Consider the following 17,070-nt stretch of genomic DNA (forward strand, 5'->3'; position numbering starts at 1 on the left):
AACAAAAGAAAGAATCACTGAATCTCATACACTTTTTCTTCATAAACAGAGAACACTGCCTGGCAGTGAAGGAGCTGTACTGCCATAAGGAGTGGCTGATACTAGAAGGCAGCAGTTCAGTCCAGTCTGGACTCTTCAGCTCTCTCACCGGGTCCCAGGCTCCTGTTTCACTGCTGCCAAAATGTCAGACCTTACCAAGTCTTCACACAGACCCTGATGGTTGTACATATGTTCCTTTTGCGGGTAAGACAGCCTGAAGTGAAGTTTAATTAGTTTGTTGAACCACTTGAGTTGTAAAATTTGTAGAAACTTTTCTTGCACTGAGTTGGGCGAAGACTAAGGTATTTAAGAGCAAACTGACCTTGTGTTCTTTTGCACAAGTCTGTTAAATCAAAGATTTTTTTGTTTTTGTTTTTTAAAAAGAACACTGACTGCAGCTTTCATTAAACTAAAAAAAAAAGAAGCAGTTATGAAAAGTAAATGAACCATTATGTAAAAGAAAGTTGGCTGGGTACAGCTGTGTGTGCTAAGGGCCAAATAAAGCATGGCCTGCTACACTGCAGGTCATTGATACTGATGAGGTCATTAAGAGGGTTTGTCTGAATTGAGCCAAAATATATAGCTGCAGGTGTGTGTATCTCTCTGTTTGTGTGTTTCAGTGATTCAGTACTGATCTTCTGGTTCAAATGACTTCATAGCTCCTCTTCTTCCCAATATTTAGATTCATTTTTCTTAATTTTTTTCTATATTTTAGACATCAAGAAAGATCTAATTACAAGTAAGTACAAAATGTTTTTCAGTACATCACAATGAATTTGTTTCCAGCTGCCATAATTAATCCAATGCAAAAATGAATTACTTTATTACTTTAAAAAATAATTGCTACAGTTAACATTGTTATCGTATGGTAAACTGTTCTGTTTGACATCAACAGGAACGTGTTACAATGACCGAGGTTATTTCTACCAGGGTAGTGTGAATGTAACCAGGTCTGGGATACCATGTCAACCATGGAACCAACAGGTATTGTGGTCTTTGGGTATATTTCTGTAAATGTTCCTAGAGCTACAAAACTACTTAGATACTTTTCAACTAAAGCACAAAACCAGCAAAAGTATGAAATAACCACATGTAATCAGAAAACAGGACACATTTGATTGATGACCAAGGCATGTAGTGTTTTCAGCTGATTTGAATCAAGAAAAGATGCTTCACTGATAGTGTGTGTGTGTGTGTGTGTGTGTGTGTGTTTTCAGTTTTATGTAGTTCAGTTTTATATTAAAACATTCCTTTCCCTTACTCAGAAGCAGAAAAGCATACAAAAATGCTTACATGTGCAAACACCAGCAAATACAGTCACACAAATGTGTTAAACACACACACACACACACACACACACACACACACACACACACACACACACCCTTCCTGTAGCCCAAAAGCCCCTTTATGTTTTTATGGCTTTGCTCAGTGAGAGGGTCTGTTTGGGTGAACTGTTACTACTCTCCTGTGCAGTGTGTGTGTGTGTGTGTGTGTGCCAGGTCAGCAGAGAGGGAGGGACTCATTATGTCACATCCTGCCTCTGGAAGCAATTAGCTCTCACACGCATATGTTCCACATGCTCCGTCACTAAGACACACGCACACACACACCCACACAGACACCCACTCCCACTTCAGCATATTGGATTTGCTCACGCACATATACTCTACTATCTGCTAACTGCGAAAAAGCTTGCTTTCTAATGCAGTTTTCAAATGTTAGTACTTACACTTATGTTTACTACTGAACTGTTGTTTTTTTTCTTCTTCACAAACACCCCAAACTATGGGTGCATAATACCACATGAAGAAAATATATGAATACCGCATTTAACCGTGTCTGATGTAAACAAGTAAACATAAACACATAGGTTTGGTTTTGTATTCTACAAGAATTATATTCAGTTCGACCATCTTCACTCTTAAAACCAGTGACATGTTTACGCTTCTCGATACTGGATGACATTTGCCAGAGATGCTTGTGTGTCTGTGTGCATGGATTGGTTTGTGTGGAAATATAGTCACTGTATATTACATGTATTTATGGGAAAGTCAAAACTAGTACCACTATACCACTAAATGTGCAGTTATTTTTACTTCAAAATGTTAACACCCTTTCTCTGCAAAATTTAAATGTATTTTAATTAAAGGCAGGCACTGGAAACATAAAAAAAAAATCCTTCTCCAGAAACCTATTGTGGTAAAGGGCTCATTTCATGAAACATTCAACAAACAAGTGGCAACTTGCAAAATGAGCTCATCTTCTTTCGTGGTAAATTTCAATGTATGTCAAAAACAGAATTGCCACATCACGCCTGAGCTTGGGGAGAGTTATGTAGGAATAATAAGATTACCTCCACTGCATGAAGGGTGATCATTTGTGGGGAAAAAAATGCAGACAATCCCTGGAATTGAATGTTGAATACTAAAAGTAAAAAGGTGGCATTGACTGTTTTACTTTTTTATTTGAACTGTAAGACTTTACAAATACACTTTAGTTTGCATCCTATCTGCTAATTTGAATTGAAATTAGCTCACTGTGCACTGTTATAGCATAGTGACAATAACAATGCACGTCGTCCTTTCAATTAGAATTTTCTAATCATCTAAGCTCTATGCATGGCACTATAATAAGAACAATAGTGTATTCCACATATATCAAGTCCGGTGCTTATCCAGCCTTATTTTTCCTTTTCTAAGATAGTCTTGTTTAAATTCTAGATTCATTCCAGAAGATTTTTTTAAATGATTATATTTAAGACATTAGGGAAAATGTTAGCTTCTTTACATAGCCATTTACAACAGATTGGACTAAGTGTAATTTTCAAATGAAGAAGCCTGGATTTTCTGAGCATGTTTTTTAATACCATAGTCTTGAATTGTAACCACAGATTCATCAAATTACTCATAAATTTGAGAGGCAGGTCTGAATTGACATCGTAAACTTCATAAGTGTTACTGGAAAACAGAGGGCTTGGTAAGTGGTAAGTGCAGAAGCACTAAAGGGAGCAGGGCTTAGCAAACCAGTGCTGTGTGTTGTCTGCACTAGGACAATAGGATTGAAGCTATTAAGAAGACAGAGTGACATCAGGAAGTTAGGCTCTAGCCCATGCTGCTTCCAGGAAAAGACTGTAACTTTCTGATATAACGTCCTGGCTGAACATAAGTCAGAAGGTGAGCTGTTAAACATGATGGAATCATTTTGATGATTAAGCTGAAGTTCTTGGCCAGCACCAAAGCTTTCATTTCCTCCTTGTAAGCATCGTATAATACCAGCATCGCTGGGGTAATGTCTCTTGTAACAATTCTCCCAAGGCAATGTTAATGTGATTGCACAATTCTGAACTCAACAAATGGTTTTTTTCAGTAGATGTTTTCAGATAGACCTAGGTGGTTGGGGATATGTACTTTACAAGTTCATAAATTGCATCTCATTCTCATTTTATTATAGAAAATCAGACAAGATTTGTGTTAAATATAAACATCAGAGTGAAATCATAGCGTGTTAAACTAAGAGTCACACCCAAAATGTGATACATTATTGGGAAAAGTAGCTGCCCCATAACAAAATGACAGCCACACCAAAGTACAAGACGCAGAGTAAGGAGTTAATAAATAAAAATATAGTCTGGTTACAACAGTATGTATGGTCTGAAACTTCCTTTGTTTAAAGATTGGAAAGTAAGGGAATGGTAGGCAACTGACCAAACCACTGAGGTACATATGGGAAAGTCCATCCTTCAAAATTAAAAAAACAAAAAATGTTTTGAATTATTTTTATAATCAATAGCTTTCATTGCCCATAATTGCAAAAGTGGGGGCTTTAGCCTTTAGCCCCACCCCCATTTTACCGCGTGTTTCCTTTGTCTCCTGTTTACTTTCGTGATGTTCTTTCCTGACTTTCTACACCTTTTGTTTAGATGACGACTGCAGCAAGTTGCGCATGCTTTAACCACAAATATAAATGTTTACAGAGCTATGTTAACATTGCATTCTGGGTGAGCAACTCATCAATCATAACTGTGCCATGAATTTCTCCCTTTTTTAACTGAATGGGTTTCAAAACTATAGACTTTTAAAATGTTGTTTTCACATATCATTTTAATAACTATAATGATCCAAAATGCATTGTAGGCTAAATAGTACATTTCTTTATGCATTATGTGATCTATCTACTTTCACTAGCCATCTTTTTTTTTCTTTTTTTGTTGAAAGTAACACCACACAAGCCTAAAGTAAAATTACTTTGTTAAACATATTGCTCACAGCCTGTAACAGTATTAGCTTTCTGTGTGAAGGTAGGAGCTTTTAACAGTTTTCAGTACCGTGCCATGAGACCATTAGGCATTTGTTTTTTGTATTTGTAAAAATGACAACTCAAGATTACTAACTGATGTGGGAGTTGAAAGTCATCCTTTGTCTTCTATCTTCCACACATCAGAGAGCATATGCTTTACATAAATATTTTCATAATACAAATGATCCCTAATCAGCTCTATGAGTTTTGTAGGAAATGAGCAGAACACTGTGATGTTCCACAGCATATGCTATTCTGCTTAGAATGACTTCTTTCTCTCATAAAAATCACATTTCCGTTCAGCACAAACATGTAAACTGTAGAAGTACATGATACATGAATGGAGTAACTTTGGTGCCATTTTGTGCTGAGTCATTGAAATACTGCAGACGATGATTCACAACTTTATTGCAGAGGAAAACACTGCTAACGAATTAAACATACTATACAACACTGTCATTCTCATGGTATATATATGACTCAGCCTAAGAATCATCCACAAAATAATAACATAGTGGCCACTAATTAAACATTAAAAGGGGTCGAGTTCTCTTTCTTGCTGGAAATGCAACTTGATCCACTGCTGGGGATTACTTACCAGCAGAGATCATTTGTTTATGCTCCAAAACCCCCTTTTCTGCTAGAAATCTTCTCTCTCTATGGATCTAGAGTGTTGCAGAATAGCGTTGCAAAATGCCTGCAGGAAGAAGATTGGGGAGGATGGTTGGTTATACAAAGTGTTGCACTTTGACAATGGAGGCTTGCATCCCATTTCCTGCCAAATGTCAGTGTATTATCTTGAAAGGCGACGACAAATGGCCTAACTTGTCATTCTAGTGCGAAGACTTGTTGTTTTAAGCATTCCTGGCACCAGTTAGGAATCAACCCCATGCAGTTGATTTCACACGTTCAGCTACAGCAACATGTGTTGAACCCAACATTTTCAGTTCATGTCTTCATGTCTCTTGGGAGAGAGTTGGCCATTGCTCTTTTCATGATTAAAGCTCATGACATACAAGCCCACCAGATGTTCCATATTTAAGTTGGCAGTCTAGATTCCAGGAACAGTCATGCAACCCCTAATGTCCCTCACAATAGCCAATGGTTATTGAGCTGTAACCTTACTACACAGAACAGAACCTGGAAGAAATATTTGGAAGGTCATCTTAGCTTCACTTTTGATTTGAGACTCACAAGTTTGAAAAACTATCCATCCAAATCAATTCTTTCTTTCACAGAAAACTCACTAGAACTGATCCCTCAGCAAAGGTAGATTTCCTCTTTACCCCCCAGGAATACAGGGTCAGCAGCAGAACAGAAAAGAGATCATTCGTTACACAGACTCCAGCCCTGTACTCACAGGCTGAAAACCATGTTTATTCACCAATTAAGATACTTAACCTTCCTTATTATAGTATGTATGTTGGTGATTATTCTTTTTTGGTAATATTTTATTCCTCTTAGTGGGAAAGGCCTGAGAAAGCGTTTCTCTTTTTTTTGATCCTTACTACTATGCTTTATTCTGCAGGTTCCCCACCAGCACCATTTGTCAGTGGATGTCATTCCAGAGTTGAAGAATTCAGGCAATCACTGCAGGAACCCAGGAGGAATCAGTGACAAGCCCTGGTGTTATACCTTAAATCCAAACATACGCTGGGAGTACTGTGCTGTTCCACAGTGTGGGGAAACAAGCATAGCATCAGGTACTGCCCTTCTGCATTCAGAACTTTCCCCCCCACTTCACCTATTTACAGTTCCTGTTTTTCTTACACTTGAAACCAACAATTCACCTGCAGCAGACTAAAAGCTACCCAGTAGCCAAAATTTAGACTGCTCAGTCTGGATTTTAGACAATCAAGTTCTAGATTTGTCATTTGTCCAAGTTTAGTGACTTTTTCTATATCTGTGTTTTTAAGTAGTGAAGCCAGAGTCTAGAGACCCTCACCAGACCCCTCGTTTCCCTCCAGTGACAACAACATCATCTCCAGCTTATTCAATGTCTGTCATTGTCGTTATCCTGACTGCTCTTGCAACTGCAGTCTTTCTTGCCGTTATCATTCTTGGCTGCCGCAGATGGAAGAAGCAACTGAGGAATCGGAAGAGGTAAAAGAAAGATGATAAAGATGGAATATGTTTCTTTATCTGTTGTCTGTTTTTATCCTTTTAATGCTCACACTTATATATATTTTTTTATATTAGAGGAGTAATAGAGACCCCGATGTTGAACGCCCTTCCATCAGAGCTATTGCTCGATCGACTCCACCCTAACCCCATGTACCAGCGTGTTCCCCTGCTGCTGAACTCAAAACTGTTGGCCCTTGAGTATCCCCGAAATAATATTCAATACGTCCGAGATATTGGGGAAGGAGCCTTTGGACGAGTTTTCCAAGCCAGGTGAGAAAAAAGAGAGAACTGGGGAAGGACAGCATGGACAAAAGAAGAGATGAACAAATATGATAAAAAGAGAGATTAAGGGGAAGCAAGAGTATTTCTCATCAAATGGTTTGAGATCGAAAAGGATGTTTTCTTCCAGCACAGCACTGCTTCTGCACACTGATATTTAATATTGCCATCTCCTAATCATAATCGCATCCAGGGGCTAAGCTGATGCTGCTGATATGTCTAAGGCAGAGGAAAAGGGGAAGGGGAGTGAGACAGGACTGAGACAGAGAGAAAGATGACATGGCTAAACAAGGTCACTGGTCATTTTGAGAACTGTTGCGTCATTCACAAAGTCACAAGGCAAGCTGTTACAGGTGTCACTTTCACTGCACCCTGAGCCTGTTTACAGCAAGACATGAATGTTGCAAACGTATCTCTTTAATCACACTCAATACCAGAGCTGGGTGATATGGTAGTTTTATTCTAAAAAGTCATAAATCTGTCATGAGCATGAATCTAATTTTTTTAGGCTTGATAGACAGCAGTTGTCAGAAGTTTGCAGCTCTCGTTATCAGTCAGAATGTTGTAATATTAGTGTAATCTGCTTAAATTCATTATGACATACAGTGGCACGACTTCATGAAGCAAACATAAAGCAGAGCCACGGAAACCTATCAAACCTCTTTGACAGTTTTTAGTAGTTTACTAAAGTAAGCCAAATCCAATTATTTGTTGTTTGTATTTTACAAGGTTTACTGAATACAGGATTTCACAATCGCAGGTATTTATTACTGTTTGCTGTCACAGCCAAGAATTCAGGACAGCATAAGTGAATCAGTTTAGATCTTCTAGATATAGATTTTCCAACTTTGTTACACTCCCTCTTATTCATGCACCACAGCCTTGTCACCCATATGATGTCCATGTCTATGCTAGAAAATTAAGAATGTAAAGCTCAATGCTCAACTGCCTGTTTTGAAAACTGAAAAAAAATATTTGATTAATACAAGAAAAAAGGAATCTCAATTTAAATAGAAATTCCTATTGTGTTGTAAGTAACATGATTAGAACAAGTGAACTCACAGCACCACATGATAGACAACATTTAAGAAGCCACATAAATGTAATGCAATAGATAAACGGAGGCATCAAATCACATCATATGATAGCTTGATCACAGAGCAGTACAATAATAGCATGCAGCATTATGACAGTAGCACCTGTAGTGCATAGTCAGTCAAATCTGAGAGATGTCCTTAGGGCTAGATGATAATCTCTCGCTGAAAACTAGAAAGGTGCAGTATATAGACACCTCTGGGAACATGATGCATGCGCTGACTTACATGAACACAAACACATACTCTAACACACACACTTGGATGATTATACAACTATGATATGAAACCTCCAAAACAGAAGTTTCACAGGAGTAAATTCATGTGCACATGAAGTACACAGTATGTATGTGGATTATTTAGTACAATGTAATATATGGATCTCAATGTAAATCAAAAGCAAATACAAGCTGTTTCCTGTGTGTGCATTCACTCAGTAAATATATGACTATAGAGTGCATTTAATCATTTGTGACACACACACACACACACACACACACACACACACACACACACACACACAGCCACGTGAAAGATACTTAAATAGACCTGAGGAAAAAAAATAACTTCTTCTCTGACATCAGCACTTCAGTCTGTTTTTTTGTCCCATGTGTGACTCTACAGTATGTGTGTGTGTCCCCATATGGAAAAGAAATAGTAAAAACCTATAAAAGACTTGCATAAGATGTGGCCTACTTCACATAGTGAATCATATAAGGCTTATATGATTTACTCATGAAAGTGGCCACTTTCTCATTACTTCACATATTGTTTTAGTGAGTATCCAAAATATACAAGTTTCATTTATATAATTTTTCAAGGGATCTTATATCTGTTTTCACTCTTGTATGCTTTTCATACAAGTTTCACACAAGACAGATACAAACTTTATAAGATTTATATATATCTTTTCCATATGGGTCATATCATTGTTTTTTGGGGGGGTGTCCCAACTATATCTACTTGAGGAAACATCAGTTTGCACCTGAGCCAACAGAGGAAGTATTTTTCTGTAGACCTATTGTATCTATGTATAAATATGTGTTTATATATGTGTTTCATTCATATTTCTCCCACTTAAATAGCTGTGTTGTTTACTTAGATACTCTTGGGTAAAGCTAAAATACACATTTGAAACATATGGTAACAAAAGTGTGGTTTATGCATTAGTGACAAAAACATTAACAATACAATACAAATACTGATAATATAATTGTTCGTGCTCATTTCATGAATATCTTTGTTTGTGTCTGTTTCAGAGCTCCAGGCCTGCTACCCATGGAGTCTTTCACAATGGTCGCTGTGAAGATGTTGAAGGAGGAAGCTTCAGCTGACATGCAGAATGACTTCCAGAGAGAGGCAGCACTCATGGCCGCATTTGACCATCCAAACATAGTTCGACTCTTAGGTTAGTGTGTGCTAGTGTGCAAATGAGAGAGAAAAAGTGTGCAATGAAAAATCTGATTTCCAAAGAGACAACGGTCACAGATGGAGTTTACATTGAATAATTGCAGAATCCCTGAGTTTACTTCAGGGAGAAGTAAAGTAAAGTGGAAAAACAGAAACATGGAAATGGAGGAAGAAAAAAAAACCCTTAAACAAGATGGAAAAGACAGAATTGGACATGTAAAAACTGATAGAAATCAACATTTATTATTTGGTTTTAGAGTTTTATGGCATGAAAGTGCATTTAGGCATTTAAAATAAATCAGTTATTTAAAAGAAGCCGGACCAAACAAAGAGCTTTTGAAAAGAATGCTTTTCAACTCATACAAGAGTCTTTTGGGTCATTTAAAATAACATTTCTATTCAGTTGTCAGTTTTCACCTGCTTATGTTAAGCAACAATTTAACAATAAACTTTCAAAAAACTGTAGAGCTTTCATTAAAAGGAAATAAATAATAAAATAAAAAAGAAAGGATTGCCTCTTAGTATTTCCCTGAGTCTGATTTTCCAAACAGCAATTTTTCTGAAAGAATTCACTCTCTTCAGATGCTTTTTTTTGTTTGTTTGTTTCCCGCTGTGGACTTATTAAAGTCCGAGAATAATCCACATAGTGCTGTTTGCCAGTAAACAAGTGCTGACTGACAACTAATGTGGCTTTGTTGGCCAACGTAAAACAAATGTGGTCTATTAAAATTCCGTATCTTCACTAATGCAGCTTATCTAATCTAATACAAACAGCTCACATCCAAATATATTTCCAGGAAGACATTTGGAGATACAGCATAGTTGGTGCGGTCAGCGAGTAAACAGAGCTGTTGATCACTGGCTGTGCTCAGAGAAGTTTTCTTTGCAACTCCAGTTGTTGTGCAATATATTTCTTCAAAATTAACATTCAGTCACTCCCTCACTCACAATCACTGCATTATCTGGTATTTTTTGTTATTTTCTGAGTGACATTCATTTTAGATGACTCATCTGGCGAGTGACACGCTAACAGCAAAGACTGTGTGCATGAAACTGGAGTTGATTAGATTATTTCCTTAACCTTTAGTTACCCTCTAGACTAATAATACAGCCGTAAATCATGTGCAGGTATATATGCATCATCCAAAACATGAATGTGTCAGAATTAGATATACCATAAGTCTACATGTGTCTTGTGCCGTGTGTGGCCTTTGTCTTCTATATATTTAGCAATGAGGGAAACATTTTAATCCAGCTACCGTCCTTTAGCAAAGGTCACTAGCACTAAATTACAACCTGTTTCCCCCCACCCTGTACACAGAAGCATATACACCCAGCCACCTTCACACACAAACACACACACACACGATAATTGTTCTCTGGTGAGCTGTTCTATCCAGTGACCCACAGGATATGAATTAAGTGAACATGACCTCCAACCTCCTCCCTGCCCCTAAAGTTCACTGGAAGCATGTTGCAATCGCATAGTGCAAATAAAGTGAACTACAACTAAATACAGACACTTTAGCTTCTGGCTTCAGTTGTTCAGAAAGTTTAATATAGATCAGAATAATATGGATTTGGATCAAGAAATCTCACATTTCACAATCCAGGATCAGGTATTCAATCCCACTTTTCTGCCTGTACAATTATCCCAACAGATGAGTGCATACTTTAAAGATTTTTTGATTTGTATAAAAAAAACCATTCATCACTCAATTAAATAAAAAAAGATTCAGATTTCTTCATTTAACTAATTTTTTCTTTATCTTTACCAGATGAAAATGTCTTCAGTGCACTTTCATCTGCTAAGGAAGAGAAACTATGCTTGGGATTATCTCAGTTCATGGTGTCATTATAATTAGAATGATGTGATTAATGGATGTTTCATAAAACTGGATCCAAGTTTTCTCAATCCTAAATTCCTGAAATAACTGTGTGATCAAAATAACAGAGTAATAATAATAGTAATAATAAAAGAGTGGATTACATAAGGTTGTCTCACTCCAGAATCCTGAAAATTGTGAATCTATTTTAACATTTTTGATCCAATCAGATTTAAAAATATCTAATTAGATTACGTCTGATCAACTGTGCGCTGAAGTACAGTGTTCCAACTCTGTGTTCCACCACTGAACTGCACCTATGAGCGCTCCCTTACTTGCAGTGGACATCCCTGGAGGGCAGTGCCAAATGCAGTCCAAGAGCTGACTGTGCAGTGATTTTCCGTCTAGCTAAATAAGGCCCTTCATTGATTTCACCAGACTTCAGCATGACACATTTCATAATTTGTGTGGCTTTGGAACCTCAACAAGGAGGGGAAATAAATGTTACTGGGTTTGAACAAAGTTTAAACGCATTTAAAATTACTGGCCTACCAATGGGCCATTGAGCTTCCAATTTCTTTCACTGAAAAACAGAAGCAATAGTAAATGCAGTCAATCAAAATTATAACTGCAGCCAATAATAAGTTGGTACATTTCAATGCACTAAATGCATAAATTACTATTCATGCACTAAAGTGAGAAGAAAAGAAGAGTGAACTGAAACCACTGTTTGAATAAAGTGGTGTATTTCTGTTCATCTAGCAATACATTTTTTAACTTCTGCTGAAAAGAACTGAAACTTGTTTGTGAACCATACGGATGGCGGATCGGAGGGCTATCGGGGCTCTGCAAATTCTTGGCAGTGTGTGCTCACAAGCTGCAACAAGTACTCACAGGAGTGGAAGAACAAACAAGCAGACAGACACTCTTTTATAGAGTTGTAGTAAATAAGGAGGAAATAAAGTAGAATGAATTTTGTCACTTTTGCCAAGATCCTGTTCCACCAAAGACCTCATTCATATGCTTGATTTTTGTCTTTTTGGTTTTTTTTAAAGTTGACATCTCACTCCTGCAGTTTAAGTTGTTGTCCAATAAGTATGGAAGTTCTATCAAATAAAGGTTGTATGCCCACTATATCCAGTATAAATGGGCATTTAACAAATAAATCCATGTCTTTTTAAAGATACTATAGCACTGTTTGTTCTGTCCTCGTTAAACATCCAAAGCCTGTGGAAGTCCTTACTGTTAAACTTTTTTTTTTTTTTAATCTTATCTTAAAACGCATTTTTATGTACTGGCTTTTAATACAGCATGAGAGTTATTTGTTAATTCATATTTGGTGTTTTTAATACTCTAAGTTGTTTTATTAGGTATGTTGTATTCTTGTACAGCACTTTGGTCAACGCTCCTGTTGTAATTAAATGTGCTATATAAATAATTAAACTATTAAACTATTAAACATGTAAACACAACATTTCAAATAACTTGTATTAATCACAGGTGATATTTATATCATGAGCAGCCTCAGTCATACCACTCTCAATTTAATAATCTGCCTTCGTTTGCCATCATTTCCCCAATAACAGCTCAGGAAAAAAAGTCCAGAAAAAGCAGAAACTTAATTTACCAAATATAAATATACCATATTTATATCAAAGATCCACTAAAGTAGAAGTAGAAACTCATGCATGACTTATTTGTGAGTACATGCCCTTTAGAGAAGGTCTCATCTGTGTTTATGTCTGGGTAATAGGGTTTTTTGGCATGTTAAGGTGAATGAACTCATTATGTGATACTGTAGAAGAAAAACTGTTAGTTTAGTGTTTTCATTGATTGGACTGATGTGTTTATGGTAAATATTTGTGTTTGTTCTTTAAAAACATCTGTGGTGGGAAAATCAAAAGCGATAATCTATATCATAGGCCATCAAATAGTTTTCTGTGTGCTCTCTCCTCAGGTGTGTGCGCAGTGGGTAAACCAATGTGTCTGATGTTTGAGTATATGGCCCATGGTGACCTCAACGAGTTCCTGCGTCGCAGATCTCCTACCCAGTCAGTGCGCACCCTCAGCCGTGCTAGCTTGTCGGGTCGCAGTTTCTCCTCTGAGCTGGAGGCCGGGCCTCTCTCTTGTACAGAGCAGTTATTGATTTCCAAGCAGATTGCTGCAGGAATGGCATACCTGTCTGAGCGCAAGTTTGTCCATCGTGACCTGGCGACACGGAACTGCCTGGTTGGAGAGGAAATGGTGGTAAAGATTGCAGACTTTGGCCTCTCCAGAAACATCTACTCAGCTGATTACTACAAAGCCAATGAAAATGATGCCATCCCCATTCGCTGGATGCCTCCAGAGTCTATATTCTACAATCGCTATACTACAGAGTCAGATGTGTGGGCCTATGGTGTGGTGTTATGGGAGATCTTCTCCCATGGGATGCAGCCATATTATGGTATGGGTCATGAGGAAGTTATTTACTATGTGAGGGATGGTCACATCCTTTCCTGTCCTGAGAACTGTCCTTTGGAGCTCTATAATCTGATGAGGCTCTGTTGGAGTACACACCCATCAGACAGGCCCAGCTTCAGTAGCATACATCGGATACTAGAACGTATGCATCAAAACAGACTAAGCATGAATGCTGACACTGAAGCTGATGCTGACTGTTAACTTCTTTTCTCTGTACAAAAGGCATTGATTTGCTGTTTTAATGATTTAATGAATACTTACATTAGGCCCAAGCACTCAGTGCTGGGGAAAAATTATTTGTCTCCTTCATGATTTCTTATTTTATTTTATTTACTTTATTTTATTTCACTTTTGCATATTTGTTATACTTGCATATTTCACTTGATCAACCAAATTTTAATTTTAGATAGAAATAGCCAAAGCATGCAGTTTTTAAATGAAGCTTTAATTTATTAAGCAAAAAATACTATCCAAACCTACCTGGCCCTATGTAAAAAAGTAATTGCCCCCTAAACCTAATAACTGGTTGCACCACCTTTGGCTGCAAGAACTTGTATGATGCTGTGGAGGAATTTTTTTGCCCACTTTTCTTTGCAGAACCTATTTTAATTTATTGGAAGGTTTTCTAGCATGAGCAGTCTAAGGCAATGCTATACCAGTCCAAAACCTTCGTTCTATGTGCTCTCGGTGGGCTGGCCACTCCTGGTAAGTGTCAGGACAAGTTTCTTTATTTGTGGATAATGGCTTTTACTGTGATTTGCTGGAGTCCCAAAGCCTTAGAAATCCCTTTCCCCAATAGAGAGGGAGTGTTATGGCCCAGTGGGGGCCAGACCACAACATAAAGGCGACCCATCCTCATCAGACTTAAAGCAGCCACATCACACAGTTGGTACAATTTTACAATGATTTTTTTTATTTTATTTTTTTATAATATGTTATTTCTTTAGGATGGAACACTAATAAGGAGCTGGGTGTAACTTCAGGGTGGAATTTATACCAAAACAACAAACAAAAAGAAATGATCTGAAATATTTATCAAACTTACCTAATCAAAAAAATAAATAACCAAATTGCAATAACTGACCTCCGTACATAAGATAAGGAGAGAAAAGTAAAATAAAAATGCAGTCCACAGCAGCACTGTACTTTGCATGCTCAGATGGTTAAGTAATTGCAGTCATTTTCTTTTTGTAGCTTGTCTGTTCAGGAGACTGAACATGGCCATATTGTAGTCATTTGTATGTTGCTACTTCAGAATTCAGGATTTCAGTTTCTGACTGTTTACTGGGAGCTGCCCATCTGACAGGTTCACTTTAATTTTGAAAAATGTTAAACCTGAATCTGTGAACTCACCCCAAATACTTGGAAAATACTTGGAAACTAACCATACAGATATACCATGGTCATTCATCTGTTTTTTTCTTTTTCTCATTGAGAGTTTTTTTGTCAACGTTGATGAAAATTTAGCAAATGCTCTGAATAGGCTCAGTGTGACCCTGAAGTTCACTGGGCAGAAAGAGAGAATGTACACTTAAAAAGTTCTTTAACAGTGTCATAGAAAGGGATTGATGATATATTTATTATAAGATTGTACACAACCTTTCTCTTCAAGTCAGCTTGCTTATTCCACAGTGGCACACAATCACTTTAAATCACTGATGATTGTTTTGTAGACAAGTTGGTATTCCACTACAGGGCATTCTGTTTTTATTTGTGTTTCTTTGTTTTTTTAATTTTATAGATGTGTTTTAGATTGTTATTGATATTTCTTGAACATATGAGCAAATTACAGTAGGCACAAGTTAATTAATTCTTCTCACGTGCATTTACATTTCACATAAAGTTCCTCACTGAAGCACTAAAACTCACATATTATGAATAGAATTATTAATGGGACTCATTCTCCTGACTTAAATAGACTCTTGTAAGTGACAAACTGCCAACATGTCTTTACATCCTCATTCTGAAAATATAAATCTAGAATGGAAGCTTATTAGGTCAGCTAGGTTAGAGATCATACTTAGTGCTCGTACTCTTTAACCTTTTTTCTTTGGTAAAAATTCCATTTGGGTTACATTAATAGAATTTAAAAAAAAACTAAGATATTCATATCTAAAAAAAAACATGTTGATTTTGTCTATAAATGCCTGACTTAACTGTCTTCTTTTAAAATTTGCCATGTTGTTACTTTTTTGCTGTATTTGTTGCAATATATCAATAATGTTTTGGGCTTTTTTCCCTTTTGTTTGCCATACATAATTCACATTAAGTATATTTCTTTGTCTTGCTTGCAAATAAACAGAATTATTGAACAGTTTGTACGTCAGATCTAAATGTGACTTTTTTTTAGAGTAGAATGAATCTTTTTACACAAGGTGTGCATGCATCTGAATTTAGGAAGTTAGAAAGGAATATTTACACTTGCCATCATACTTAACCCAAAACACCTCTCTAAGGAAGAAAACCCAACAATGTCCACCATCACTTTCAAAGGTGTGTTGCTCTGGTTCAGGAGCTCCTACTGACATTATCACTGGTAGAGTTTTCTCTCTCTGAGCCCAAACTATATCTTATTTTATTTCATTGCAAGTCTCTCTTTATACAAGGCCCCTATTATCTTATTATGTCAGTTTTTGTTGTTTTTCCTCAGTGTAAGAGTATGCATTAGAGAAATGGTGCTACTCAAAGCATTTTTACCATGAATTTCCATGTGCCTGCAATAAGCCCTGTTTGTTTGCATTTGTACAACTTTATCAAAATGTCTGTGTTTGCATCTCAGTGCAAACGGGTGTGTGTATACAAGTTAAATGGAGGACATCTGTGTGCGTTGTGGGGGATGCCTAAGTGTAAACTGTTTAGATTAGACTGTATGGAGTCTGGCCTTGCACTTTCATCCGTCTTTTTCTTGATCTACACTTTGGCTCAGAGTCTTTCAATCCTATCTCCATCACTTCTCCACCAATGAATACAATACAGAGAGAATCGTACAATGGTATGTTAGTATGTTTTAGACCGCATGTGGCGCTATCATGAATATTATGAGGTGATCACATCCATTATGAACACGCTACTTCTGAATACATAATCATTACTCATTCTTTGTATTTTTATTTTTTAATCCTAATCACCCAGCCATCCTTAAACAGTTTTGTTAGTGAATTGAAATGTTTGTATTATAAAATGCAAAACAGTCATTTGTGTCATTTGTGTGTGTGTATAACCATATCAAAAAAAAAAAACAGACGGAAAGCATTTTGTTGCTCTTCTTTGGTGTGCTCTTCAAGGATGCAGATTAAAATTATTTCACAGGCAACTCTATCAGCCATAAAAATGCCTCTGCAAAATATATGTACCCAATATATGTAAACAACACTGGCACTTAATCCTGCAGGTTTATCTATTCTGTCAAAGGTCAACACTTTCAGGATGGTTTGGAACTCTTGAACAAGTATTCACAGGTCAAAGTTCACTGAAGTTGAAATCTATACAAAAGAGCCATGTGAATGTACTTCCTAATTTCCTTCCTATTTTCCTCC

The 17,070-nt window shown here is 36.9% G+C and overlaps 1 protein-coding gene across 5 annotated transcripts in view; it reads left to right on the plus strand.

Moving 5' to 3' along the window:
* musk (muscle, skeletal, receptor tyrosine kinase) overlaps positions 1-14,710 on the plus strand; it is a 34,452-nt gene extending 19,742 nt beyond the window's left edge. For 2 of the 5 annotated variants that reach the window (XM_005474705.4, XM_005474706.4), the window contains exons 10-17: positions 50-243; positions 722-778; positions 935-1,023; positions 5,867-6,041; positions 6,255-6,441; positions 6,538-6,732; positions 9,095-9,243; positions 13,029-14,710. In XM_005474705.4, coding sequence (XP_005474762.1) covers positions 50-243; positions 722-778; positions 935-1,023; positions 5,867-6,041; positions 6,255-6,441; positions 6,538-6,732; positions 9,095-9,243; positions 13,029-13,735 — 1,753 coding nt within the window. In that variant the 3' untranslated portion in view covers positions 13,736-14,710. The remainder of the gene's footprint in view (positions 1-49; positions 244-721; positions 779-934; positions 1,024-5,866; positions 6,042-6,254; positions 6,442-6,537; positions 6,733-9,094; positions 9,244-13,028) is intronic. The other 3 variants (XM_005474707.4, XM_003440254.5, XM_019361258.2) reach the window with 2 other exon arrangements.
* The last annotated feature ends 2,360 nt before the right edge of the window (positions 14,711-17,070 follow it).

Source organism: Oreochromis niloticus, linkage group LG7 (genome assembly GCF_001858045.2).
Source record: "Oreochromis niloticus isolate F11D_XX linkage group LG7, O_niloticus_UMD_NMBU, whole genome shotgun sequence".
In the NCBI taxonomy this organism is placed as follows: Eukaryota; Metazoa; Chordata; class Actinopteri; order Cichliformes; family Cichlidae; genus Oreochromis; species Oreochromis niloticus.